Source organism: Macrotis lagotis, chromosome 2, assembly GCF_037893015.1.
Source record: "Macrotis lagotis isolate mMagLag1 chromosome 2, bilby.v1.9.chrom.fasta, whole genome shotgun sequence".
Classification (NCBI taxonomy): domain Eukaryota; kingdom Metazoa; phylum Chordata; class Mammalia; order Peramelemorphia; family Peramelidae; genus Macrotis; species Macrotis lagotis.
The window spans coordinates 311,321,107-311,344,412 of NC_133659.1; the positions used below are offsets into that span (position 1 = coordinate 311,321,107).

General features: G+C 41.9%; 1 protein-coding gene across 3 annotated transcripts; it reads left to right on the top strand.

Annotated features, from left to right (window-relative positions):
• The first annotated feature begins 2,332 nt into the window (after positions 1 to 2,332).
• On the top strand, positions 2,333 to 21,186 carry MRPL42 (mitochondrial ribosomal protein L42). 3 transcript variants are annotated; one of them, XM_074226586.1, is made up of 6 exons: positions 2,333 to 2,437; positions 4,514 to 4,651; positions 6,454 to 6,517; positions 8,628 to 8,712; positions 14,984 to 15,147; positions 21,004 to 21,186. In XM_074226586.1, exons 2-6 carry the CDS (start codon positions 4,567 to 4,569, stop codon positions 21,047 to 21,049), a joined length of 444 nt encoding a protein of 147 aa, XP_074082687.1. In that variant the 5' UTR covers positions 2,333 to 2,437; positions 4,514 to 4,566; the 3' UTR covers positions 21,050 to 21,186. The 3 variants fall into 3 exon arrangements, with proteins under 3 accessions (XP_074082687.1, XP_074082689.1, XP_074082688.1); XM_074226588.1 differs by having other exon boundaries at positions 6,457 to 6,517; XM_074226587.1 differs by lacking the exon at positions 2,333 to 2,437 and adding an exon at positions 2,612 to 2,801.
• The last annotated feature ends 2,120 nt before the right edge of the window (positions 21,187 to 23,306 follow it).

Below are 23,306 nucleotides of genomic sequence, written 5' to 3' on the forward strand. Positions count from 1 at the left end.
TTATAAAAAGCCCAGCTCAATATAAGGAAAACGAAGCTTCTCCCCAAATGGTGGTCTCCCTCTGCCTGAAGGGGTCAATGTAGGGACCTCTGTCACTGGAGATCTTTTGTTAGAGACTGCATAACTATTTATTGATAAGGATGGAAGATGGGCTAGATTACAATGGTATGGTACAGGGGCTTCTTGGACAGTCTGGGGAAGGACTAGGGGCCAACTCTTTGTGACCACAAAGACCATAGTATGGCAGTGCTTTCCATGGGGTTTTCTGGGCACAGACACTGCAGTGGTTTTCCATTTCCTCCTCCAGTTCATTTTACAGATGAGGAAACTGAGGCAAACCAGATGAAGTGACTCACCCAGTCTCACAGTCACCTGGCGAAGCTGGATTCAAGTTCAGATTCAGTCAGTTCCTATCTGCGTGACTTGAGGCAAGTCCTTCTCCCTTGGAGCCTAAATTTCTTCGTAGACTTGCAGCTGCTATTCCCAGGCACCTGAGATGGGGGGAGGGGTGTAAGTTGACTTCAAGGATCTTTCCAGTTTCAAATTTCATTTAGCTTTCTTTCAACCTTGCAATTCTAGAATTTTATATATTATCTCTTCTGTGAACCTCTCTCTGAAGTGCCTAGCTGGGAGTTAATATAAAGCATATTTTAGATATTCTGTTTAAGATAATGGCAGCACCCTCTTCCCCCTTCCATATACCACCCCCCTCACTAGTCCTGCTTCCAGTAGCACCCCCTCAGATCCTGTCAAAGACCAGCCAGGACCCTGCCCCCCAAGTCCTGGGAATTACCAAGCTTTCAGCCTCATGCCTTCAGCTATCAACCTGTGCAGATGAAGCCCAGGCCCTGTTCCTGCTGGGGCTGCAGCTGCAGTTACTGGAGACCCAAGGGGCAAAGTCCTTGCCACCAAGGACATGGATTCTGTCCAGGGGTCAACATCAGACAGGGGTAAGGAGTTTATTGATGGAAAATGACTGTAAAGAAGAGGCATGCCATCTGTTTGGCCATCACCCCCCAGGGATGGATTGATTTTTCCATCTGACTCGCAGCTGAGCCCCTCCAGATCTTCTGTGTCCCTCATGAGCATATGGACTCCTGTAGAAGAAATGCCTTCTGTTTGTTGGTGTCTTAGCTTTGTACATACTAAGTGCTTAATAAATGCTGCATTCATTCATTCATTCTTTCATTTTTTTGCTGCTCTACATCCTCACACTGTTAAAGACAGCCTTTTTTTTTAGTTTAGGTGGTTTTTTTTAGGTTTTTACAAGGCAAATGAGGTTAAGCGGCTTGGCCAGGGCCACACAGCTAGGTAATTATTAAGCGTCTGAGACTGGATTTGAACCCAGGTCCTCCTGCGTCCAAGGCCGGTGCTTTATCCACTATGCCACCTAGCCGCCCCTGCGATAGCCTTGTTAAGGGGGACTGAAACAGGGCAGCATATGAGGATACCCTTTGTATGTCTCCATGCTTCAGTTATGTCCAACTCCTCGCGACCCCATTCGGATGGCTCATCCTTCTCCAGCTCATTTGACAGATAAGGAAACTGAGGCAAACAAGGTGAAATGACTTGCCCAGGGTCACACAGCTAGTCCGTGTCTGAGGTCGGATTTGAACTCAGGTCTTCCTGACTTTCCAGTCCATTCTTATTTATAGTGGTTATTACTGGGGCGGCTGGGTGGTGCAGTGGATAGAGCACCGGCCCTGGAGTCAGGAGGTCCTGAGTTCCAATCCGGCCTCAGACACTTACTAACGACCTAGCTGCGTGGCCCTGGGCAAGCCGCTGAACCCCACTGCCTTGTAAAAACCTAAAAAAGAGATTCTAATGATTATTACTGTCGATCGGCTGGGTAACCAACCTTGGGAGGGGTTTGAGGATGTAGAGGGAAGCAGTCTTAGGCTTCGGGCCTCCGGCCCAAGTCCAGCGTCAGCTGGGAGGCAGAATTTGAACTCAGGGCTACAGATGCCTTTGCCGGGTCAGCGTTCCGCCCGCCTCTTCCTCCCTGAGGTGGCCGACTCCGGTTCAGGTAAAGGCTGGCCGCAGCACACCCGGGGGAGGGGCCGTGGCCGCAGCACACCCGGGGGGGGGCCGTGGACGCAGCACACCTGGGGGAGGGGCCGTGGCCGCAGCACACCTGGGGGAGGGGCCGTGGCCGCAGCACACCTGGGGGAGGGGCCGTGGCCGCAGCACACCTGGGGGAGGGGCCGTGGCCGCAGCACACCTGGGGGAGGGGCCGTGGCCGCAGCACACCCGGGGGAGGGGCGGTTCTGCCCTGGCTGGGCGCTCCCTCCAGGACTACGTTTCCCAGCACGCTTCGCGGCGGGGCGTGAGAGGCGTGGCGACGTCGCGGAGCGCGGAAGCGGCCTCGGCGCAGGCGCAGACGGCGCCGCGGCCAGCGTGGAGCGGCGGCCGGCCCGGGCCCGCTGTGGCCTCGCAGGTAGCGGCGGCGCGGCCTGGGCTGCGGGCGCGGGGGGCGGGGCGGGCACGAGGCGCCGAGCGGCCCGGCCTCAGGGCGGCCCCGAGGGCCCGGGCAGCCGAGGTCGGGGGGGCCGTGGCCGGGGGCCGCGGGAGGCCCCCAGCCGCGGCGTGGGGGGGGGGGGGGCGGATGAGACCGCGCAGGCGCAGTGCGGAGCTGCCCGGCTGCCGGCATGCACCAGGCCGTGCCCACCCGTCGTCTCTGTCTGAATGCCCGTCCGTCCGTCTGTCACCTACCAATCTGTGTGTCCACCCGTCATCTCTGTCCGAATGCCCGGCCGTCTACCTGTCCTCCACCGATCTGCGTGTCCACCCGTCATCTCCATGTATCTATCCTGAATGTCTATCTATCCAAATACCTACCTGTCATCTAATCTATATATTCACCTGTCATCTGTATGAATCCTGAATGTCTGTCTATCCATATATCTACTTATGTTAATATCTACCCATCTGGCTGTCAACCTACCGATCAACTGATATAGTTTTTATCTCTACGTACATCTATATCGTTAAAAGTTTATATAGATGCTTTATATAAATAGCTTTTATACATTTGTAATTAATGTAGAGCAAGAGAAAATAGCTTTATGTTGTGCAGACCGTTGAACTGTTGGGAGAAGGGGAGTCTGGGAACACGGGGGGGGGTGGGGAAGAAAAAAGAGAGAAGTTAGATGATATGGATTTTGATTAGGACTGTGATTTCATCAGTTAGAAATTGTGACATTTTTGTATCTGAATTCCTCAGTTCCTGGTGAAACAGTTCTTGACCTCTGAGAACTTACATCCTATCAGGAGACATGTCAGTCCATAAATAGAAAATTAACACAAGATTTTGCAGCCCCCCCCTTCAGAAAAAGCCCTGGTTGGTGCCTCAGTGGAGGAGAAAGTACATTCCAGTCAGGAGGGGATTGGGGAGACAAGGGCCCTTTATCTCTCTAGGCCTCAGTTCCCTCATCTATAAAACAGATCAGTGGTCCTCCCCTGCAGAAAATATCAAACCTTGATCTAATGTTCTTGAGGGGTTCTGATCAACTGGAAGGTTAGTGAAGTGGAGATGATGCTCATCAGTGATCTGCTCAGGGTCCCATCAGGGGCAGGATTTGAACTCGGCTTCTTGGACTCCAGAGGAAGGATTCTTTCCAGCACACCATGCATATCAGTTAGGCATAGTCAAGCATTTGGAGATAATATAATTAGTAAAAGTCAAATTCATTTAAAAGCATTATTGACTTTATTTATAAGAGGCGCCTGTGGTAAGTGGGTAGGAAGCTGACATTAGATTTTTTTTGTATTCTTTTTTTTGTTTGTTTTTAGGTTTTTGCAAGGCAGTGGGGTTAAGTGACTTGCCCAAGGCCACACAGCTAGGTAATTATTAAGTGTCTGAGGCCGGATTTGAACCCAGGTCCTCGTGACTTCAGAGCCAGTGCTTTATCCACTGCACCACCTAGCCGCCAGATAAGACTTTGCCATAATGTTCTCAGTTGTTGAATGCCAAGACTGTTCCCACGATTGTGAATGGGCCAGGCATAGGAAAGGGCTTCCCACTTGAAGAAGTTAGAATCCACTGACCACAAAGCCTGAGGCTGGTCCTGGTAATGGCTCTCCCATATGGGATTACTGGTCTTAAACCAGAACACTCTTCCCCCACGGTCAGGCTTGGTGCAATAGGAAAATCACACAAAAATGTCAGTGCAACTAGATCTTGTGAGCCCTTTACTGCCTCTTGTAAAGACTTAATCGCTCAGCAAGCTTTGGGGGCTTCCTCTCTGCTGGGCAACAGAGGCACCAGGAGAAGAAACTGAGCTTTCCCTGCTCTTGAAGAGCTGACGTTTATTGGGGAGATGGTGTCTGTGTCTCTAAGTAGAGATCAGATACACAGGAGAGAAGAGAGGCTGTCACCTTCGTGAGCCATAAGGGCTGGAGAGACCCGGAGAGAAGGTCACTTTGGGCCAGGGTTGCAATGAGGTTGAAAAGATAGGGTCCCCTGCATTTCAGATGGATGTAACCTACCCTTTCATCTTTTTCTCTTGAGCAGTGATAAAAGGTAACCGTCCATCCTTTCCATACCTCATCTACACCTTCTCCAACATGGCACTGGCAGCAGTACAGGTAGCCTTTTCCAGAGCTATGTTGGCCCGCACAGCTACCTCCGGCCAACCACTACCACTTCAGAGTAAGTAATATCATTGAACCAGTGTATTTTATTTTAATTATTATATATTTAATTATTTTAATTAAAGACTCAAGAGTGACCTGAGTTGCTGACCAAACCTGGGTCTTTTTTTTCCTCCTGTCCCCGTCCTCCTCATCTTCATTCCTGCCTCTAAGCTAAATGAGACCAGGAGGCCCACGCTGAGAACTGGGGACTTTTCCAACTTTGTCATACTTTGAAGTGGAAGGGGGACATATGGGACATTTTCAGGAAGCATAGCCCTCTTTATCCCCATAGGACTTGTTAAGTCTCTGCTCTGAAAAGGCCCTTTATTTCTCTTGGCCTCAGTTTTCTGTTCTGTAAGATGAAGGGCAGGACTAGATCAATGGGTCCCACCTGCAGGAGAATTACTGCAAGGAAGGAATTTCCTAAAGCCATTAAAACAAATATTGATATCTGTCATAACAAATTTTGATTAATAATATTAGCAAATATTGATTGAGTGTGCAGAGGCCATTGATACAGCTGGTGCTTAAATGCTTTGGGATAAAGATGATAGTAATCTCTAAAAATATCCTTGGTTTCAAGAAATTTACAGTTTAATTGGGGATATGTATATATATATGTATACATATATATGTATATATCAAAACAGTTGTGAGTATGATAACAGCATTTCTCTATACATGTATGTATAATGTGATTTAGAAGATAGAATTAAATTCTAATATCCTAGTTGTTAAATTGATTCCCATAGGAATTAGTCTTTCATCTTGGTCTCATTACATCATTGTTCTTACTAGTTGACAACTAACTTGAGCAAATATTTAAAATTGACTATTTTTAAAATAATTAACTTTTCTAGTTTTCATTTTATATCAGAAGAAATCTAAAAAAGCATTTTCAGAAATTAAAAAATCTTTAGAGATTCAAGTTAAAAAAACTAAGGTACAGATTATGTTGGTAATTTGGGAATGTGCTTTTAAAAAGAAGCATTTTTGATTGTGCCTACCTGAAGAAAAAAAAAATATTTAAAAGTTTGTGCAGTTGGGGCTAGGTAGTTCAATGGATAGAGTTACAACCTTAGTGTCACAAAGACCTTAGTTCATGTTTGGCCTCAGATGTTTACTAACTGTATGATCTTCAACAAGTCACTTAACCTTGATTGCCTCCCTTAAAAAAAAGGTCTGTGTGATGGAAAATACTATTCACATCCAAAGAAAGAACTTTGGAGTCTAAATGAAGACCAGAACTTAGCATTTTCACTTTTTAAAATTTGTTTTATGCTTTATGTTTTTTCCCCTTTTGTTCTGATTATTATGTCACAACAAGACTCACATGGAAATAGGTATAGCATAGCTTTATAAGGTTGCTCTTTGTCAGGAGGAGAGGGAGGGAAAAAAATGTGGAACTCAAAAATCTTATACAAATGTATGTTGAAAACTATCTTTATATATAGTTGGAAAAATAAATAAATGAATTTGTATTAAAAATAAAAGTCTGTGCAGTTAAAGGATAGCATCTTTCTGTGATATGCTTGAGTTAGACTATGTGGGGATTCCTTGGTTATCCATTTAATGACAAGACATATATAGGAGAAGATCTATGGTATATTGGGTGATTTCCCTTTGGAGGATTGATGAGAGGACTCAAGCAAGCTATAGAGGATGAGGAAATGGGCCCAGGGTAGGAATCTAGATTAGAAGGAGTAACTTTATCCTTGATCTCACAGATCCATTCAAGTAGGAAGTTTCTATTTACATGTAGCCAGAGCAGGTACTGCTGCTGATTAACTTGATTTTCCTTGTTTGGGGTCTTTCCAGTAGGAGCTCTAGGTTGCATTCGTCATAAATCTACATACACTCCTCTTCCAGATGACTACAATTGGTATGTATTACAATCCAAAAGAAGAAGAAACACTGACTTAATTTCTACTTGTGCCTTAGATGTAATCTTTGAAATAACTTAATTTAGTTATTGGTTTTGGTGTAGAGACAAGCCAGGAGTGCTTTCTTTCTTGAATTTTTTTCCTATTATTCTTTTCAGTAATTTTTATGGTGGCTTTTGGAAAAGCATATGTTTACAAGCATTTGTTAATAAAAATATTTACTGCCATTGTGTTTTACTGAATGCTCAGATTATTGCAAGACATAAATATACTGCCAGAAATCCTCCTTATTCTTTTTGTAACTGAACTGTAGATTTGGGGAAAAATTAATTTTTCAATTTTAAATTATGTCTAGTAGGTAAAAATAATTGCTCATACTATTATTTAATTTTGAATAGCTAATAGTTCTATAGTGCTTAGAAACTAAAGTACATACTTTCTGTATTAAGCATTTTACCTTAATGCATTTCAAAAAATTAGATGACCTTTGTGACTTCTTGGTAGGAATGCTAACTGTACACTATTAAAAATGTGAATTGGGACTAATTCAAAAACTCACTTCTGACCATATTCAAGTTTTCTTAGGAGTTTTTTTTTTTTTTTAGGTTTTTGCAAGGCAATGGAGTTAAGTGGCTTGCCCAAGGTCACACAGCTAGGTAATTATGAAGTGTCTGAGGCCAGATTTGAACTCAGGTACTCCTGATTCCAGGGCTGGTGCTCTATCCACTGCACCACCTAGCCTTTCCTCACTTCGCCACCTAGCCACCCCAAGTTTTTTGAATATTTGAGAATACTATATTTAGAACTGAGAGAGGGACCTTAAATGTCATATAGTCCAATATAGGTTTTTCACAGATGGGAAAAAAAAACCATGAAAAAAAAAGTAAATCACTTTCCCAGTCTCACATTGATTTATCAGGGGACTGGATTTAAAAATCCAGGTCCTTTGACTCCAGATTCTGTTCTCTTTCTACTATTTCAGTGCCTTCCTAGTAAGTTCATGATTCTCTTAAGTCAAAATCTGCTTCAGTTCAATTCACTAAACTTTTTTTGCCAAAATTAATGTTTATATTATCCACATTTTGTAGTTTTCCATCCTGAAATGATGGTATTTGGGGAGTATAGTTCATTTTTGTAGTCTTAAGTTGGCTAAAATAATTTTTTTTAACATTTAATTTTCATGTTAATTCTTAGCCACACTGGTTTCTCCTGTGATCAGAGACAAAGCTCTTGGCAAGTATCTAAAGAAGGCATTCCTTTGGTAGTTTAAAAATTGTGCTCTTTTAGAATAAATTTGGAGGGGCGGCTAGGTGGCGTAGTGGATAAAGCACCGGCCTTGGAGTCAGGAGTACCTGGGTTCAAATCTGGCCTCAGACACTTAATAATTACCTAGCTGTGTGGCCTTGGGCAAGCCACTTAACCTCAATTTGCCTTGCAAAAACCTCAAAAAAACCCAAACAAACAAACAAAAAATAAATTTGGTTAAGTCTAGAGGCCTGGAAGCTACTCTTGGAAGAACTATGAGAAAAATATTTATTCATGTTTACGACCTCAAGAAAGAGAGAGTGAAGTTAGACAAATCCAGAAAAGCTACCAGAGGCTCTGTTAAGTGACTTTGTTAAGAGGACATGCTAAAGAATAGAATTGTCACCTGCCTAAGAAGGGGGCAACAAAGTCCATAGTCATGGCAGGGGTGGAGAACATGGCCATGGTGGGCTTGGCCTTATTCTCCAAGTCACCAAAGACTTGAATGAGGGGCGACTTCTTGGAACTTGTTGGAAGTAGGTTAGGACAAATAAAGGAAGTCTACACTGGCATTCTTTTCTCAAATGGTGGTTCATCTAGAATAAACATTTTAAATAGAAACAGGATGAAAAGCCTACAAGTTTTGGATGAGTTTGGTCAGGTGAGGATTGTGTGGGGTTGCACAACACAGCTGGTTTGTTCAGCAGCGTGGCCTGACGTGTGGCCCTCTTTCACATGGGCCCAGTGGGTTCACTGCTTACTTAGCATTTTTTTCCTCATCAAGTAATTTTAGGGTAATCACTTTTCATTTTACTACACAGATCCGTCATGTCCTGTGTACAATAAAATGCTTTTCTTTTGCAGCAAGGTGGAACTTGCACTGTCATCGGACGGCAGGACGATTGTCTGCTACCATCCTTCTGTGGACATTCCTTATGAACACACCAAAGTAGGCCTGCATTTCTTACTTTTTGAATCACCATAAAATCTATCTTGTTGTGTTAGAAAGAAAGTAAAGTACGGGAATGGGTTAGGCAGGGTTCTCCACTTTCAGCTGATCTGGCTTTCTTTTAGCTCACTTCTGTCAGATTGTAACATCCACAGAACTCCACAGTATGACGTTGGCGTTCGTGACAAGGGCCTTTAGAGAACAGAGGTGGACCTCTGGGGTTCCGTGGTGGTCTGATCATGTATCATCTGCCAGGCCATTCTGGGCACCACAGTTAATAATGGGCTTGTCAAAAAGTTCATAGGCTTTGGAAATTTATCAGTATAATAGAGCGCAATGACAATACTATATAATAATCCTAAGTGCCTTCTATATACAAAGTACTGAAATTAAAATTTGAAAAAAATAGACCCTCAGGGTGCCCGGTCCACTGGGACTAAGACCCATCTATTCGGAAACCTGATAGGAAGTGGAACTGAGGAAGAGGAAATGCTCACCAAGCTCTGCCTGAGATTTGAGCAGGAGAGATCAATTTCCAGCTCATCTGGGCAGATGGAGTTGGGGCAAGGACACAGGAGGAGATTGAGCACCAGCCAGTGGAAGAGTGTTTTTGGAATAGAGGAGGTCCTATAGCTCCACAAAAGCAGATGGGAAAATTAGGTCAGGTACCAGTTTAAGGAGTTTGAATTTGAGTCTTTAGAAAGAAGTTCCTGAATATTTTTGAGGGGAGTGACTTGATCAGATCTGTCCTTCAGTACTGCCAGGGTCCAAGATTCTGACCATGGAGGGTACTCCATGGACATAGATGGTTGGTTTCCATGCCTTTGTAGAACAGTCTTATGAGGTTCCCGAAATTCACCTGGTGGTCAGCCCCTCTGCACTTAGATGGCTTCAGACTTGTAGGACGCATCCTTAGCCCATCATTGGCAGCATCTTTGGTGGGACTCATCAGGACTGTTCACCTGCTGGCATGGCTTATAAGAAGCCAGGGTTATCTTTGAGTGGCCTCAGTGTGGGATCAGGTGTGGGCAGGATCAGTTGGAGGAAGGGATTGGGTACTAAAGAGATGGTGATGGTGGAGTCTGGACATGGGGCACAGGGCAGGGAGGGAAAAGTTGAAGATGGCAGGTTTTGAGGTTGGGGGGACTGATGATGGTGAGCTTAGTGACAGGTCGCAAACAAAGTGGAGAGGAGGGTCATGGGAATGGAGAGATGATTGAACATAGGATGGAGCTGAGACACCTAGGCAGGAGAGCCAGGAGCTGACCCTGGTCTTCTGACACCAGGCACCAGAGCTCAGGGTGAGAGAGGGATTGGGGACCGTCTGTGCAGAGGAGATCCTCCACTGAGAGGGAAAAGAGGGAAGGCCTCGAGGACCATCTGTGCATAGGTACCCCATCATGGGGTGGCAGGCAGACCATCAGAGGAGACCAGGAAGGCGGCCCTGGACAGACCAGTCAGGAGCAGTGGGGCAGACTCCACGGGAAGAGAGACAATGCAGTGGGCAGCCATGACCCTGCTGGCCTGGTGTTGCCAAGGCCACTGCTTGAAATTCAGTAAATCTCATAGCTTTTTAGGAGTGAATTAATTAAATGTTTCACCAAATAGAGCCTGAGAATGGTGTTATATCCAATGGCCCTTTGGCAAAGCAAAGGTTCCCCATCCCTGCCTTATAGGCTTTGAACTTTGTATAAATAATCCCTTATGTTTATATCACTGTTTGCAGACTAGGACAGACCTCTTGGAATCTGGATGTATCCTAAACCCCCTGCCTTTCCCCTCTCCTCCCTCCCCTCCCCCTGCCCCTGAGCCGGAACCTGATGAAAAGGGTAGAAGAGAAATGCAAGTGGACTTGTATTCAAGTCAAAGTTATTTTCCTTCATCAGCCCTCTGATAAATCTGGGATTTATTTTATTACTTCACCACCAGTAAATCTGTATTGCTGGGGGCGGCTAGGTGGCATAGTGGATAAACCACTGTCCTTGGAGTCAGGAGTACCTGGGTTCAAATCTGATCTCAGACACTTAATAATTACCTAGCTGTGTGGCCTTGGGCAAGCCACTTAACCCTGTTTGCCTTGCAAAAACCTAAAAAAAAAAACCAAACCTGTATTGCTGGATCCCCACGTCTCCATTCACCTGAGCCCCTGTAGCCTCTTGGCCGGCACCTCTGGCCCCGTGGACACCCAGGAGGTGTCCTTAAACAGGAAGGCTTTGCTATCTCAGGTGTTAGAACACCATAATTCTGGATCATGGATTTGCAGAGAACGTTTGGATAAAAGAAAGCCACACTCAGCCCAGTCAGCCTTCCTGGGCCCCGGGCATGTCCACCTCCTCGCCTGTAAAATGGGGATGCTGAGAACAACCCCTTCCCAGGGAGCATGGTGATTCTTGTAAAAAAATACTTGTGAGAATTAAATGCATTAATGTTTGTAAAAAATTACTGTAACATTTTTTAAAATGGTAGAAAAAAGCATTTGTTAAAAAAAACCTACCATTCTGTCCATTGCCTGACACACTGTAGGCTTTCTATAAATGCTTGTTTTCTTTCCTTCCCTGCCTTTTTCTTATTTTACTAGAATTTTTCTCTCTTTGAGGTTCAGCCAAGTAGATCAAACAGTGCCTGAGAATCAGATAATGGTTGAGTTTCTGAGGATGCCAGAGGCTCATTTGTGTGACTTTAAACAAATCATTAATCACAATATTTTTATCTTTATTTAAAAATAAAAATATTTTCCATCTTCTTCCAATTAAGGATATTTATTTTATGTTGGGTCAGTCCTACTGCTGAATAGGGAGATGAATGTTCATTTTTAGCAATGAATTGACTTTTTTTAAAACTATATTTTTAATTTTTAGAATTGACTTTTTTTTAATTAAAATTTTTTAATTTTTCCAGTTACAAACAGTGGTAGTTTTTCAAGTCATCCATTTATATATTTATGAGCTCCACATTTTTCTACTACCCTTCTCTCTCCTCCTCCCTATGACAGTGAACAGTCTGGTAAAAGTTGTACATGTACATTCCTGTTTAACATATGTACATATTAGTCATGCTATGAAAAGAGGAATTAGAACTAAGGGGACAGGAAAAAACACAAAAGTTTTCAAAACTGAACATATTAAGCTTTGCTCTATATTCAGACCCATAGTGGTTCTTCTGGATATGGATGGTGTGGTCTATAATAGCAGGTCTCGCAGGGTTGTCCTTAACCTCCGAGCCACTGAGAGGAGCTGCCTCCATCCAAGTTGATTGTCTCACAGTGTTAACGTGATCAGTGTTCTCACCTCATTTAGCATCTGTTCATGCCGAGTCTTTCCAAGCTTTTTTAAAAGTCCTTTCACGGGGGCGGCTAGGTGGTGCAGTGGATAGAGCACTGGCCTTGGAGTCAGGAGTCGTGTGGCCTTGGGCAAGCCACTTAACCCCATTGCCTTGCAAAATCTTAAAAAAAAAAGTCCTTTCACTCATGATTTCTTCTATAATAATAATAATAATAATAATAATAATAATACTTCATCACATTCATATTTCACAACTTGTTCAGCCATTCCCCAGTGGATGGGCATCCCCTCAATTTACAAATCTTTGCTTTAAATATTTTTGAACATGTGAGACTTTTCCCATTTTTTATGATTTCTTTGGTATGTAGCCCTAGTATTGGTATTACTGGATCAAAGGGTATGAACAGTTTTATTGTTCTTTAGGCATAGTTCCAGATTGTTCTTCAGAAGAGCTGGATCAGTTCACAAATTCACCTGCAGTGCATTAGTGTCCTAGTTTTCCCATATCCCCTCCAATATTGACCGTTTTCCTTTTTTGTCCTCTTAGCCAATCTGATAGATGTGAGGTGGTACCTCAGAGTTGTTTTAATTTGCATCTTCTAATCAATAATGATTTGGGGCATTTTTGTCACATGACTATAAATGGCGATAATTTCTTTATCTGAAAACTGCCTATTCAAATCCTTTGACCATTTCTCAATTGGGAAATGACTTGTAAATTTGATTTAGTTTTTTAATACATTTTAGAAATGAGTCCATTATTAGAAGCATTAGCTGTGAAAATTGTTTCCCAGCTTTCTACATTCCTTCTAATCTTGGCTGCATTGGTTTTATTAGTGCAAAAACTTTTTAATGTAGTCAAAATCATCCATTTTTTGCAATTTATAATCTACTCTCTTTCTTGTTTGGTCATAAATTTCTCCCTTTCCATAGATCCAACAGATAGAGTATTTCTTGTTCTCTTAATTGATCAATGGTATCGCCCATTATGTCTAAATCCTGTACTCATTTTGTCCTTTTTTTTGGTATAGGGTGTGAGATGTGCATCTAGGCCTAGCTTTTGCCATACTATTTTCCAGTTTTCCTAATGGTTTTTATTGAATAGTGAGGTCTTATCCCAGAAGCTAGTGTCTTTAAGTTTGTCAAACAGTGGATTACTGTAGTCATTCACTACTGTTGGTGAATTAACTTTTTTAAAGCTCTTGGTCAAGTTTTCTTTGCATGTGCTTCCTGAGGGAAGCGAACCCCAGTGAGATCCTGCCCTAGAAACCCTAAGCTCCATCTCACCTTAGGAAGGACACTATCTGTTCATGATCTCTAGCTGCTTGTCCAAAAGCCAAATCCTTTGCCGTGAACAAAGTCCTTCCTAAAGCTTCAGGTCTAGCATCCCTTCCAACCAGACTCCTGCAGATTCTGGGGCCTCCTGCCTTATTCCAGGATGGCACATGGGAAGAAGTCTTCCCATTAGCTCTACCCCTTATTGACTTTATTTGCGTCTATCACACACTCTCCACCACTCCATCCTGGATCCACTTCCTGGTAGTTTTTCCTTGTTCTCTTCTCTGGTTGTCTGATATCTCATCAGGTTCCTGAGGATCCCTGGCTTCTTGAAGGCTCTGTCCTCAGAGCACCATTTGTGGCAAGGCCCTGTGGGTTGGCAAGGCTTGACACCTTCACAAGACTTATTGCCAGAATGGATGCAGGGCAAGGGATTATTCTGTGTCTGTCACACCAAGACCATTTTCCTAAATTAAATGTCTGTTTGAGTCCCCTCTAATTGGTGGAAGTGAAATGAAGAACTGAAGATGAATATTTCTCTTAATCCCTTAATTAGATGGTAACCTTGTATTCTGTAGACCCCATAGCAATGAGCACAATGTGACTAACTTGATGGGGCAGCTAGGTGGCACAGTGGATAGAGCACCAGCCCTGGAGTCGAGTCAGGAGTAGATGAGTTCAAATCCAGCCTCGGACACTTAATAACTACCTAGCTGTGTGGCCTTGGGCAAGCCACTTAACCCTATTGCCTTGCAAAAACAAACAAAAAAATTGACTAACATTGTCATTTGTGGCCAAACCAATTAAAGTTAAGAATTCTATTGTAATTCAAATTCAAAGAAAACTTTCATTGCATCAGAGTATATCTAGTTTTTCTTAAAACCAGATATCCAAAACTGGTTTGTGATAATTATTTTCATTTACATTTTCATTTTATGCTTTATATACAGATAATCGTTTTTCCTAGTTTGGAGTAATATCATTTGGGGGAATCTTCTTTAAGTCTCCTATAAATCCTAGATCATATCTTTTAAATTTAATGCCTTTGATTAAAAAACAACAATTATGGTGTCTTCTTTAAAGGATAAATATCGCTCTGATAGTTGAAAGCATTGAAGTTTATTGATACTGGTGTTGTTCAGTTGTTTCAGTTGTGTCTGACTCTTCATGATCCTATTTGGGTTTTTTTTAGCAAGGATACTAGAAGGGTTGCCATTTCCTTCTCCAGCTTGTTTTCAGATGAGGCAGTTGAGGCAAATAGAAGTATTAGATGACTAGCTCAGGGTCCATCACACAGCTAATAAGTGTCTGAAGCTGAATTTGAACTTGGGTCTTCCTGACTACAAACCTGGCCTAGATTCTATCCACTGTGTTACCTAACTATTTCTTTCAATATTTCAATAATGTTTATGAAAGGTTGGTATCGAGTCTCACATCTCAGTGAGAATATTTGCATTTGATTTAACAACCAATATTCATCCTTAGTATAAATAAGAATTTTTTCATTTGAAAAATTCCACAAACAGTGATACGAAAAGGAAAAATTTAACTGGTCTTTTGGAAAATTGGTATATCCTAAAACTTTGTGCTTATTGCTTTATCAGGAAAATAACTTTTCCTCTTACATAGTGAATTAACAAGTTAATTAAAGAAATTTTTAAATAGTGCTTGGAATTTCTCTTATTTTCATATGGTGAACTCATGTTTTGCAGCCTATAGTTAGACCAGATCCTGTGGATAATAAAGAAGAGACATACGATCAAATGCTGAAAGCCAGATTAAAAGCAGATGGTAGCACTCTCCAGCAAGGACCCATGATAGAAGAGCTGAGTAAACTGTTCTTCACTACCAAGCACCGCTGGTACCCTTATGGACAGTAAGTAGTTTTTTAAAAAACAAAACAAAAAACAGTTGTCCTAATATTCTAGGTGAAGTAAAGAATGAAGTTCAGTAGTTATTGCATTAATATCTTACAACCTAAAAAATTAGTTTCCTAAAGCGTTAGTCTCTCTTAAGAAAATCAAGCTAGTGGCGAAATGGTTCTCGTGAAATATGATCATAATCACTTAGTAATACCTGTGATGTTCCAGGAGCTCTGCCATGGGCTGTGGATGCCCACAAATGAGATTGGTCCTGACTCTAGGTTGTTTACATTACATGGGAGATGACCACATATATCTATACTTATCTCTGTATTTATTTTATCTATCTGTCTGTCTGTCTATCTATCTAAAGTAAATAAATCAATATGAGACTTTTGTTTTGTCAGGAGGACTTACAGAGAGTAATAGGAAATGCTTCATGTAGAAGATAGCTCTTGACCTGAACTTTGGAGGAAACCAGGGGTTCTTAGAAATGAAGATGAGGTGGGTGAGGAGCAGATAAAGCTAGGGAAGCCCTGTAGTGGGGGGGCAGAGGAGCAGTCATTTATTATGAGACCAGAAGGGTTGATTGGATCCAGTTTGTGAAGGCCTTCAGTTGCCAAAGAGAAGAGTTTGTTTGTGATCCTAGGAGAAGAAAGGCATCCTTCCTGAACCGTGGAATGGCCAGACCTGGGCTTGAGGAAAATCACTTTGGCAGCAGTTTGGAGGGTGCCATAGAGGCAGAGTGGGGTTCTGAACTAGCTAAGGAGGGAGCTCTGAGAGTGACAAGAGGAATGGATGAAGGGTCCTTGTGGAGGTAGAGAAACAAGACTGGCCCATGGATGAGGAAGAAGGAGGAGTTGTAGAGACCACAAGTCCCATTAACTCTGATAGTGATGGCTTGTGAGTGGAAACCCCTTGTCTTGGGATAGGCTCTGAGAAACTTGGTCTCCAGCATAGAGCTTACTAGTTTAGACACGATCACAGAAGCTAATTTTCAGAATAACATTTTTCTTAATTTTATAATGGAATCTTGCCAAAGCTTATAATGGAAATTGGCAAGAGCCCTTGAAGAGGAGGATTAATTTTTTTTTAATTCTGTGAGATGTTCATTTAGTCCTTTGATTTTTATTCATTTCCTTTGTTCATGATTTATATAGTCATGGTGAGAGATGTTTGGTTTTTGGTGTCCTGTAGACAGTGAGCTTTGGACCTGAAATAACAGGGAGGACTCAGAGGAGGGCAGAGAATTGATTCATTCGCACCCACCTCCTAGCTTTAAGAATTTTCAAGAATGCATTAAGAAGGGGCGGCTAGGTGGCTCAGTGGATAAAGCACCGGCCCAGGAGTCAGGAGTACCTGGGTTCACATCTGGTCTCAGACGCTTAATAATTATCTAGCTGTGTGGCCTTGGGCAAGCCACTTAACCCCATTGCCTTGAAAAACCTAAAAAAAAAAGAAAAAAAAAGAATACATTAAGAAACTGAAGGAATTGGGGGAATGTAGAAATAAGACTTTGCCCATGTAGGCAACAGCTGCAGTCTCTTAATTGGCCTCCAGTTTGCTGATGCTCAGAGTTTGATTGCGTTGCTTCTTGGCAACCTGTCTGACTTGCCTGTGTAGGCACTGGCCATAACTAACTTTGAGCTTTTGCATTTTGGGGATGTTTCTTAAAAAAGTTCCTCAAAAGACACTTTTCTCCTAACACTTCCTGATGATAGAGATTTTTCAGGCTCAGATCTGAGTCTAGTTTCCCCCATGTCCTGGTGAACCTCAGGGCTCATGTCTGGGAATATCTGTTGATCTATCCCATTGTGTTGTCTCTTCACCAGTTTCCTTATTTTTTTAATTTTTTTTTAGGTTTTTGCAAGGGAATGGGTTTAAGTGGCTTGCCCAAGGCCACACAGCTAGGTTATTATTAAGCGTCTGAGACCGGATTTGAACCCAGGTACTCCTGACTCCAGGGCCGGTGCTTTATCCACTGCGCCACCTAGCCGCCCCTTAGTTTCCATTTTTTTTCAGTCAAATTCCAAATAGCACATTCTACAGCAGATATGATGATCTCCTTGATGTTTAAGGCTCCTCCTCACCTCTTACCTTATAGGATCCTCCTCCCCATTGTTGTGCTCAGGCCAGATCCCACTGCAGGCTGTTTCCAGCTCTTGTACTCTGTCTCTTGCCTTCTTGTTTTCACTTAAAGTGCTGCCCATCTTGCCCACATGCTCTGCCAACTTCCTCTGCCTCCCAAAATGCTCCTTGCTGTAAGCTGGGCCTGATTCAGACTAGTCCATCTGGGGCCTCAGGGTTAGAGTTGGGATGAAATGAGGTGGTTGTAGATCAGAAGGGTCCAACTGAGGCCAGGTGGCAAGATACCACAAAACTTTAATGTTGTCTGAAACGGGATTAAAATGTAATTTAAAGTTGTTTAACAAAACAAAAATACAGTACAACCTAAGAAATACTAGTTGAGCATTAATTGTGCAACCAGAGGGATCCCTTTCTATTTGAACTTGATACCACAGTTGTAGATTGATTTAACAGTTTAACTCTTCCTGGCTAATTGCTGGCTCCTCATGTCTGGACTCTCCATTCACAATTTTCCTGGGTAGTGTTATGTTTGTTCCCTCTAGAGTACACTGTTGTGTTTGGGGCTTGTCTTTTCCCTCTTCCCTCATTCTCTCAATTAGCTTCTTCTGTCTTCATCCACACCTTGGAAGTTTAATCTGGCCAGGAGCCAGTATTCTGATAGCTCAAATCCAGAAAACAAAAGAAAGTTTATTAAACTGTAGCATGGAAAGGATACCTAGCAAGGCTGCCTTCTTGCTTCTGGGTGTGCTGGTCAGGAGTCCAAGGCCAAAACTCCAGCATCCTTGTGGTCTTGCTTTTGTATTTAGGCCACCAGGAAGCTAAAGCTGTGGCACAGAAAATTTAAATCTTGATCCCCTTTGCCAGTTAAGTCTTTGGGATGGTTTCAGTATTCTTACAATTAGGTTAAGTGACTTGCCCAAGGTCACACAGCTAGGTAATTATTGTCTGTGGCTGGATTTGAACTCAGTCTTCTTGACTCCAGGGCCAGTGCTCTGTCCACTGTACCACCTAGCTGCCCCAGTTTCAATACTCTTAAAGTAAACCAGCCTGGCTAGTATGAGGGTGAGCCCTGAGAAATATTGCTATTTCTCATCATCTTTGAAAGGTTCAGCTAAGGTGTGCCATCTTCTGGGAAGCCTTCCCTGGTCATCCCAGTTGTTGGGGTGACCTCCCTTCTCTCTTTTCTTTGTATTTATTTATTTATATTCCTTCCAGAGCCCAGTAGCCCCAGGCTAGCCACAGATTCATTCTTCTCCAGGATACACTCCTGCTTTCCCTGATTCCTCTAAAACAACCCTGTGCTTACTCCTTCCTTCTTGACGTGACTATCTTCACCTTCAGTCCACTGACTTGTCAGTGCAAAGATGAGAATGATGTCATGCTGGAAGAAGAATGGAAAAAAATATAAACTTGAAACAATTCGGGCCTGATTACTAAACTTAATGTTGGATAATGACAAAAAAAATTGTAAAGTTTTACCAACGTAAACCACTTTGCCAACACAGATATACCAGAAGACTCTGAAAAGAGATTCAGGTAGCCGTCACCGAACAGACAGAAATAGTAGCCAAAAGCAAGACCAGTTACCAAGGCAGCTCATATATTTCCTAAGAGTAGAGAAAGCAATGAAGGATAACATGAGTTTTTTAAAAACTCAGTAAGACTAAGCTAAGCAAAGTCATCCTGAGGCAGTTTAAGGTGGAAACTAGAAGGACAATAAATAAGAAAAATGGAAAAGATTTTAAAGGTTTTTTTGTTTTTATTTTATTGGGGGGGGGGGGTTTGCAAGGCAAACGGGATTAAGTGGCTTGCCCAAGGCCACACAGCTAGGTAATTATTAAATGTCTGAAACCGGATTTGAACCCAGGTACTCCTGACTCCAGGGCCAGTGCTTTCTCCATTGTGCCACCTAGCCGCCCCTATGTAAAGTGTTTTTTTTTTTTTAATAATAAATGTTTTCACTGACTAGGACAATAAAACCACTGCATTTGAGACCTAACATCACAGCCTTGATGTTCTTTTAGAGGAGGCAGAAAGAGACAAGAGATCCTATCTCTAAACAGCGGATTAGACCCAAACTTTATAGTAATGTTTGTCCTTCATTTTTGAAAAAGACCAGGATATCAGGGAGGTGCCATGACAAGTACATGAATTGGATTGGGGGGGGGGGCGCTGTGCTGAGAGATCAGCCTTACTTTCTCCTCCTGATCCATTTGGGTCCAGTGGCCAGATATGAAGCAGGATGACTGGAGATGGCCCTGGATGTGAGGCAGTTGGGGTGAAGTGACTTGCCCAAGGTCACACAACAGGTTAGACCTGTATCTGAGGTCAGATTTGAACTCCTATCCTCCTGACTTCAAGGCCAGTGCTCTTAGCCACTGTACCACCTGAAGAGATGACAGAATTGTTGGAAGTATTAGCTTGCAAATTAAAGAAAGTGTGGCAGATACCAAAGCTGTTGAGAAAAATCCAAGTTTTATTCTGAAAAAAAGGTGACCCAGACAAAGTCAGCAGCTATGGGCCTATATACTTCTTTGCAGTCTATTTAAAATCTTTATGAGGATTCTCCTACATGTTTCATCAAGAGCAACCTTGATAGGGGGAGGTCATTAATAGAGTCAGTGGGTTTTTTGAAGTAGAAGTTCTACAAAGGACATGAAGTTATAGCAGGAAAGTCACCAGTGGACCACTTTTACCTTGTAATGTTGACGGAAGGATTTTCATATGAGACGTTCCAGTGAGCTTACTGTTCTTCAGTTATGGAAAAGCATTTGTTTTGGTCTGTGAGGCTCTCTTCCAACAGGGTACCTATCATTCGTTCATCAAAACCATTCAATATTTTTACTTGAAAGAACCAAAGGCGAAGTAACCCTTCTCATTGATTCCTCTGGCGAAGCCTAAAACAGGGATAGCTACTTTCTCACAGTTTGACTTTGGGATGGGGAGGGCCCACCATGGAGACCAGGTCAAAGAGGGATTTCTTGTGGATAGTGAGATGCTCCTGTTTTCAGAAGGTCACACCAAGTGCTGTGCATGTCTTTTGTGCAGTTCATGTGCAGTTGAATGGACAACCATAGAAGCTTGTCCTTCACTATCTCTATTTGGGACAGATTGTGCATATGGATGACAAAAAGTTAAAGAGAAGGAGGAGATCAGGCTGGATTATTTCCAGTTTCTCCTTGAAATGAAAGCCTGTCTCTAGAGATTCTACCAGTGTCATTGGGCTGTGAGACCTGGGATATAGTAACTCCAAAGAATTGAAAATGACTGTCACCCAGAAGACAGAGTGGCTGCCCTGACCTAGGTGCTCTGAGCAGTCTGCAGTGTATAATCAATGAGGAACAACATTGGGGAAATAAGAGGTAGAGAAATGGACTGGCCACAAGGTAAGGGCAGGAGGTGGTCTCTTAGTGTCCTGGAGATGGCAGGATCAGGGGAGGAAGACGACCCAAAAGAAGGGAATACATTTTGCCTAGAATTCCTGTCTTGAGATAATAATAGTTCTACACTGACTTGGGTAATGTGATATTGTAATATAGAAATCTCATTAAATTGTACGTGTGTGTGTGTGTGTGTGTGTGCGTGTGCGTGTCTGTCTATAGATTTACATAGACACATGTACACGTGTGTGCATTTATACACGGAAACATACATTTATGTGTGTGTGTGTATACACACACACACACACACACATATGTCACATTTTATTGGATTCTATTTTATTGAATTGCCAATCCAATAAATAATGCATCTTTACCAGGATATTTTTTCTTCTTTTCAAGGTATCATCAGCGGCGCAGAAAAGCCAATCCTCCCAAAGAGAGATGATTTTGAGACACTAATGTAGTCATCATTTACTGTCAAAGGGAAAATGTCATCTTTTGTTTTTTTCACTACTTGAAGAAATGAAATAAGTATTTGGTGATGTTAGATGGAAAATTTTAATAAATTTTTTTTCTAGATTATTGGTTGTCTTTTTTTTGTGTGTGTGTATCAAATAATGTCCAGACTTGGCATTATGATTTAAAGATACCTGAATTCATTCCCACATGCTACATTTTCACACATTTTATAAGATATCACAGCTCAGTCCTAATGATAATGGTATAAACACAGAGGAAAAAGAGTTTTAAAATGGGAAATGTCTATTCCTCATCAAAAGATCTTATCCTGCCTTTGAAAATAACACAAAGTACAATGGGAAAGTCACAAACGATCTTGTTCATTTAAATATTGGAAAGGGGATTGCTTCACTGAGATAATGCCTTCCCTGATAACTTATTGGGAAAAAAAATGATGCTAAAAAATTTTTTTTCCAGAAAGGGATTTAACTTCTTAATTATTTAATTTAAATTATGCTTCCCTGCCCCCCCCACACACATTGTAGCATTTTCCTGGCTTAAGAAAAGGTGTAGAGAATCATGCATTTTCAACTCTGATTAGGACCTAAATGTTCTTCCTGCTTTTTTTTTTTTTATGAAAATGTAAAATTACAACCCCAGTTGTCTTCACATGTCCAGAAGGGCCTCTTAACACATACTCTTTCCAACATTGCTTGGGGAGATAGGCAGAATTTCCACATTTAAATTCAGCAAAGGCAGAAAAAAATTAAAGTGAAATTTTTTTCTTTTAGGTTTTTGCAAGGCAAATGGGGTTAAGTGGTTTGCCCAAGGCCACACAGCTAGGTCATTATTTAAGTGAGGTTGGATTTGAACTCGGGTCTTGCTGACTCCAGGGATGATGCTTTATCCACTGTGCCCTAGCTGCCCCTAATGAAAAGTTTTTAAATGGGAAATGGAAAATTATGTTTGTGACAGGTATATATATACTGAAACAGCATTTTTTACCCAGTTTGCATAAGAAAACTAGTCATTGAAAAGCTTGCGAGACTTAGGTGGTTATTCAATTTTCGATGCATTAAAAGTCAGGGACAGTGATTGGAGGGTAACAAAGAAAATGTTATATCGCTGTTCTAGTTGATTGGGTTTATTGGCCTAGTCAGTGTAAAAAAAAGAAGAACCAGGTTGATTTTGTTAGCTCAGTCAAATAATCTCTAAATTTTTTAAATTGAAGAAAAAAACTAGTGACTTTAAATTTCTAAAACAAATTTGATATTTGAATCATTTGTCTCTTAGGAGGAATATTGACCTTGGATAAAAAAACAATTGCTTTGCTTTGGTTTCCTTCACTTTAACATATAGGAACAGTACTTCCCTACAGACTTATTTTAATGAAACTTACCTGTAAATTTCAAATCCCTATAGAACGTAAAATTGGTGTGTCTTGGTCAACTGGTTGGTATGCATACTTGACAATTTGATTTCTTTTTGGCCCCTAAAAAGAATGTTTAATTTTATTTCAGGTTAAGAACTGTCTGAAATTCTCAGAGACTTCATGGTGAGCACAAGCCAACATGGCTTTTCCTTAAATGAGAGTTCCCTTGGCAAAATTGTTCTTGTCTTGTTATTTATCTTTTGTTCTTAAAGAGGACCATGACCTGGTAGGGTAAGATGCAAATGAAAGGCACCGTCCTTCTTTCTGGATGAGCAATGTCAATGGAACCACCAGAGGGAGCTCTTATCTAGTGAGTGTTCTCTTGCCAGAGGACCAAAAAATTAGTCACTTTAAATAATACTCATTATGATTTGATTGTGAATAGTTGGATATTCACTTGAGGTTAAAGAATCATTGAAGTACACAAGGAGCAAGCATGATAGGGGCCAGGAATTGTCCAGCATTGGAATATGGGGCAAATTTAACAACTTAAGTTGGAAAGCACTTGGATTCTGGGGTTAAAGTGATTTTTAGCAAATTAAAGAGTCTGAGGGTCAGAAGGTAAATAGCTAATTCAACTGATACCTAAAAGGGATACCGACTATACAGTCCCTGGCGTGGTCAAACAAACATCGAATCATAGATTTAGAACTAGGAAGGAAATTTAAAAGAGGCCATCAGATTCAACCATTTTAAAGAAGAGGAGATGGGACTAGAGAGGTTTAAGAGACTTGCCCAGGTAAGTGTGTAAGGCAACATTTGAACTCAGGTCTTTCCAGTTCAATCACCCTACCTTGCTGTTTAATGACTT